This window comes from Etheostoma spectabile, chromosome 7 (assembly GCF_008692095.1).
Source record: "Etheostoma spectabile isolate EspeVRDwgs_2016 chromosome 7, UIUC_Espe_1.0, whole genome shotgun sequence".
Classification (NCBI taxonomy): domain Eukaryota; kingdom Metazoa; phylum Chordata; class Actinopteri; order Perciformes; family Percidae; genus Etheostoma; species Etheostoma spectabile.
The window spans coordinates 15,947,658-15,953,593 of NC_045739.1; the positions used below are offsets into that span (position 1 = coordinate 15,947,658).

The window sequence follows — 5,936 nt, forward strand, 5'->3', positions numbered from 1 at the left end:
GTGTGTGTGTGTGTGTGTGTGTGTGTGTGTGTGTGTGTGTGTGTGTGTACCTCGTCTATATCTCGTCCAAGCTCCACCAGCAGGGCGATGGTCTCTCCCACTGCTATCCTGTAGTTGACGTCACTGCTCTGCAGACACGCCTGCAGTTTAGGGAGGTGACTACAGGGCGGGCGGCAGAGGGAGAGAACCACTGTTGGTTACACTATTAGTCATCGTTAATTACTTTTTGCTCTGGCAACATGATCATCTAAATGAAGCTGAACAGAACTAAACGGAAGGATAACAATACTTTTTGTTCCACAATGATGCATCCATTTGTTTTTTATTATGAGCACAGTTTGTTTCACTCACAGGTCAAGAAGCACAGTCAGTCTAGATGTAGGACACAGGGTGACCAGCAGTGACCAGGCCTGCAGGGCGGCGCTGTGGAGGCCTGGACTGCCAGGTTTGGGTGTGGGCAGCGTTCCGTCTCTGTTGGGGTAGGAAGACATGAACACGCTCTCCAGAAGCGCTAACGACTTGATTAAGTCCTGGGGGAGGATTAAGTGTGGGGGGGTTGAGGGGGAAAAAAAAGGGAGAGAAAATGTAATGTGGAATAAGAAAGACATACAGCTATTGTTAAGCTGTTGCCATATTATGCTTTATTATCCCTGATACTAATAGATAATACAGCCTTGGACCAAGAGCCACATTTGATTAGATTGTATCTGGCTTTTGTTGTTTGATATATTTTGGTTTATACATTAGAGGTGTTGAGGTCAAACAGTCAAGTATTTTTTTGTGGTGCCAATATTTCCCCATACCAACCTAGCAAGAATTATAAGTTTCAGACTTTGACAGCAAGTTGTTCTTACCTCTCCTTCTTCAGCGGTTGAGACATAACAGCACAGCCCCAAAGCTCTGGCACACTGATGGGGACAAATGCAATAAATTCAAATAACCAGACAGAAGGAAGCTGTAATTCCCCTATTGCAAACATTAAAAAAAACAGAACACCGCTGCAATAGAGTTGCTACCATGATCCTAATGCAATTTTATTTTTAAATAACCTTGTCAACCCTTAAGCTGTTATTCTGTCCTGGTTTATTAATATTCTGTGCTTAAAAAAAACTCTACAGTGATAAATAACCTGGTTTATATATGGTCTATAAGCTTGCAACAAAAAAGAAAAATTACTATATATAGAGTCCAAAAAGTCTTCTGTTAATGGCACTGGCTAGTGTTCCAAAGTTGACACAGTGGGCAGAAAATAGCAGTTAATATTGCCATTTAAAATATCTCAGCTACAAACTTGACAGGCTGGGTGAATCTCCTCAGAGGATAGTCCACCTTGAAACATCTCTGAGCATCTAGGATTCAGAAGTTGAACTCTTGGATGAATCAGATGTTTTTGGATGTGTTGTTGTTGCTCTGAAACCTTTCTTGTCATGTTGCCAACTGAGTTTTAAGCTGCAGTCCATGTGACTTTTTTGGAGGTTTATACTGTATGTGACTACTCACACTCTGGCGGGCTGCTATGCTGGCACTGTTGTCAGTCAGAATGGCGGTGAAGATGGGGCGAAGCAACTTGAAGCCCTCCTCTGCCTCGTCTCCACCCCCCAGCTGGATACAGAGCAGGGTGAAGACTGTGGCCGCTGCTGCCTGCTCCTCCACACCGCCTGGAGGGACAATACAGTTTTTATTTGTTTAATTGCAGTTTTGTTTTGACTGTTTTCTGCCCCTCTTTGGGAAACTGGATGAAATGTTTTCTGTACTAGCAGTTCAGGTAAGACAAAACAGGGCTCCAGACTAATTTTTACTATGAGCATTGTAGCCCCTAACAAAAAAAAATGTAGATGCACACGCAGGAAATGTAGGGGCGCACAACTTAAATCGACCTTCAGTTTTTCACATTTCCCCTCACTGTTCTACTGATAAATGCTTTGGTAATGAATACCTAAACTACAATGTGCTGTTTTATTTTAGTTTACAGTCACATTTTAATTGAATGGTCATTAACAAATGCACATTCAGAAATGTAAACAAAGTATTAATATTGTCAGTATACTGTATTATTGCCTCATACAAGCTCTCCCTCCCTCCTTTCTGTCTCTTTTTTTGTTTACACTGAAATAATCATATCTAAGTGTTTAAAATTCCATGGAACTGAGAGTATCTAGACTAACTAAGTATCTAACACCATGTGTGGGAAATATTGAGTAATAAGGGAGCCAGAGGGAGAGAGAAGCTCACAACACTCACACAAGCACTATTTGTTTTTACGTGGTAAATAGTTATATATTTAGCATCTATGTGTATTTTTTTTCTCCATGGAAGCAGTCTCCACTCTCTGCTGTCACATTTCTACCTCTTTCACCCAAGTGAGAATGCAGTTCAGCAGTGTGTAACAAATTTCTATGCTGACGTTTAAAAATGCAAATAAAACAGTGAATGCACTACAGCACTGCCGAGGCCTATCAACACAGCTCCGCCGACCGGAAGTGCACGCAAAATGGGTTGAGATGTAAACAAAGTGAGGGAAAGAGTGGAAGGCCAACAGGATCTACGAGTCACTCGTGGGTCTCGCTTTTGCAACCAGTAGTGGCGTTGCTTTTAGCGCATGCATGTTAGTGGCCGTGAAAAAATGTAGATATTTAATTTCCTTTAAACAGCATATGGAATACAACTTTGTTTCATCAACTCAATCACACTTACCTTTTTTAAGGCTTCTTTCCAGGCAGTCGCTGATTGTGAGGCGTCTCTCTGTCAAGAAGTCGCAGAACACTCTGGAGCAGAAGGCCTGTCGCAATGACTCAAGACCTGCTAGACGCGTCTTAGTGCTGAGCGAGACATACAATCAGAGACAAGAAGCAAGTTGGGGACCAAGGTTGGGGTTAATAGGAAGATTTTTTTTGTAACATCACTTCCTGCAATATCAATTACGGCCTGGTGTTGCACAGCACACTTCCTGTATATTCCTGACATTTCCTATATTCATTACCGATAGTGACTAGACAAAAGTTATACATAACCTTACCTCTTATCCATCAGGTTGTCTATACACTGCTTGAGTTTATCTTCCGTTTCCTCCTGGGCAGTCTGCTCATCCACCTGCTCTCCTCCTGTGTTTGGCCAGTCAACACACAGAATTTTGTTGTATGGAAGCTTTAGTTTAGAGTGAACTCACACAAGCTTTACGGTCACACCGCAAAAACCGTTGGCTGCATTAATTTCCTTTGGTGTATGTAAGCAGTTCTTTGGCTATTAACCACGATAAACAGGATTGTAAAAGGCATGCGTATGAATTATTTGCATTTATGCACAAACCTGTGCCCTCTTCCAGCACAGAGGTACTTTCACTGGCACTGCTGCAGTGGCTGAGAATATCAGACGTCAGCTCATCATCACTGGCCCCTGACTCTCCTTTCACCCCATTTTTAAAACCTAGAGAAAGAAAAAAGACAGATGGGGAAATAGTGAGACAAGGGAATAATTAAGGAGGGGGCGGAGGTTAAAAAGACAGAGGTGGGAAAGGAGAGACAAAGGGTGGTGTTAAATTTACATGGAGGAGAAATATTTGTAAAAATTCAAAACTCACACTTGGAATCTAAGTTAACACAGAAGCTCTGACTTTTGAGTTCTATCAAAGAAGCAAATGTGGATGAGTCACACCTGAATCATGATATGAGTTATCAAAAGCAAGTCTGAAAGCTGTTTTCCAACTGGGTGAAAGGCAATTTAGAATCAGCTGATCTGGAGAATGTTGTGCATCTCTATTGTGACAGACAGTCAGGCCTGATGAGGACTGACAAGCTGACAAGCTGACAAGTGGTAGTTATGACAGAGTACAAAAAAAAGCTTGTAGGAAGAGGAAATGATGAGCAACCCTTGGCCAAAAAAATATTTAAAAGTTTCCTCAGAAACCACAATGTTGTTGGGGCAATAAAATGCATTTCCTCCCTTTATTGTCCAGAATGTTGCTTTGTTGCAAACTCACCAATGTGCAATATCCATAAGTGTAATGTTTAAACTATCTACTGTTTTAAGATACATAACATCTCTTTTTATTAAAAGTACAATTCTATGTGAATTTGAAGCCTTTTGTTGGATGCACTTGCATAGTCCAATGTCTGGACAGAAAGCCTTTTATCAGCCAGTTATGATCTCAGAACATTGTAAAGTGTGGTCAAAATGACAGCTGGTAAACTGTGCAAGTGAAATAAAAATCATTAAAATTAAATCAGAATTTGGATTGATTTGAGGCCATTTCCCAGCAGTGACTAATAGCAGGTTAAGGGAAGCTGACTGTAGGCTTACTCTGCTCAGCTGTCCATCTTTGTCAGTAACTGTACACCAGTAGAGTTCTTCTTATACAGAGGGCACACTAACACATAGACCCACACACAGTAATGACTGGCATTGGTACCAGGCGGTTATTAGTGTTTTACTGATTCTGCCCTGTGTGTATGACAAAGAGTGTGTCAGTTTGAGTCTGAACACAACAGGGTGTAAGAGCCAGGCAGGCTAAGCTAAGCTAACCCTCAGGTTCCTGCTGGCTCAGGACTTTCTACTGTTGGAAGGATTACTGTAGACCAGAGTGGCCATTCATTTATTCATTCATTCATTCAGTGTGTACAATCCAGAATGGTCAGACTGTCTGTGTGCGTGTGTTTTCATGTTCAGGTCAACCAGGACAGACGAGGTAACTCAGGGGTCACTTTTAGTGTTTTAGCAATGCAACATGTAAGTTGTAGAGTTACTTTCTCAATGAAAACCATAATCGTAGAGTAACTGCAACAGCATCAAGTTCTTTTATTCGACTCTGCTTCAAAATATGTACAAGCTCAATGCCTACCACAAATATTCAGTAAATATGACAACTGGAACACATCTTCTGCTATCATTCAGCTGTTTCCACCTGTGCTCAGGTAGTAAGCAAATTCTAGAGAAGAATACAAATGCAGAACTATATTTGAAACCAGAATGTGTAAAGTGAGCAGACAACATTGTGAATCGATGCTATTCTGCATTTTCTTTACATAACAAAACCATTTGGGGAGAAAGTTAGCTTAAGCCAAAAGCTGCTGATTTTTGTTGTTGCTGTGGCTGACAAAATCACCACTGTGTTCCAGACTATTATTTAAAGGTTCTTTTGTATTCTTCTGAAATTGATATTGTGGGGGAAATAAGAGAAAGTAGCAGTAAAATGTATTAAACTTGTTTATGTACTGTAGCTCTGACAGTACACGTTACAGTTGGCTGCCGCTTGTGAAGTATTTTACAGTTAAGCTGACTGGTTAACAGCTGGATAATTGCTCAAGCCAAAACTGTACTGTATAGTAGATGCATGTTGTGTTCTTATTACGCACCATATTACACACCCACACACCTCCGTTATGGCAAGTGTGAGCACCCTGCCTCAAATCACTTGTCGTCTCCACTTTGCTACTTTATGCTTAGACAGCAATAACTCAAACAGCACCAACAGTCGGTCCCTGAGGAAAAGAAACTGCCGACGGACAAATCAAAAGTCCAAGACAAACGGGTGGGAGCTTATTTTAGTCCCCTGGCCATGGCCTTGTGGTACAGTCTGAAAGACTAAATTAACCTGCGTTCTCATTACAAGCTATTTCCTCTTTACAACTGTACAAACGTGGCATTGGATCCTGTCAAATTTGCTGTATGTAAAGATTTGTAGAATGTTATAGATTTTAACTTTCAACCAATAAATTAACATCCCTGTACGTAGGGCTGGGCAATATGGAGAAAATCAAATATCAAGATGTTTTTGACCAGATACCACGGTAGCGATATCGCAACGATATTGTAGTGCTGACCACTGGTTCTTTCACAAAATATTTACACAATGAGATTTTTTATAAGTAATCAGCAGTAATGTGGATATAATGACTTTCAGTGATAGACTCATTCTCCCAAAATGCACCACAGAGCGCCAC

The 5,936-nt window shown here is 41.0% G+C and overlaps 1 protein-coding gene across 2 annotated transcripts in view; it reads right to left on the minus strand.

Moving 5' to 3' along the window:
* Positions 1 to 5,936, minus strand: part of ifrd2 (interferon-related developmental regulator 2) — a 13,823-nt gene that overhangs the window by 3,615 nt on the left and 4,272 nt on the right. For both annotated transcript variants that reach the window (XM_032521077.1, XM_032521078.1), the window contains 7 exons: positions 3,307 to 3,423; positions 3,017 to 3,101; positions 2,695 to 2,819; positions 1,501 to 1,658; positions 855 to 908; positions 352 to 530; positions 51 to 159 (listed from right to left, as the gene is read on the minus strand). In XM_032521077.1, coding sequence (XP_032376968.1) covers positions 51 to 159; positions 352 to 530; positions 855 to 908; positions 1,501 to 1,658; positions 2,695 to 2,819; positions 3,017 to 3,101; positions 3,307 to 3,423 — 827 coding nt within the window. The remainder of the gene's footprint in view (positions 1 to 50; positions 160 to 351; positions 531 to 854; positions 909 to 1,500; positions 1,659 to 2,694; positions 2,820 to 3,016; positions 3,102 to 3,306; positions 3,424 to 5,936) is intronic.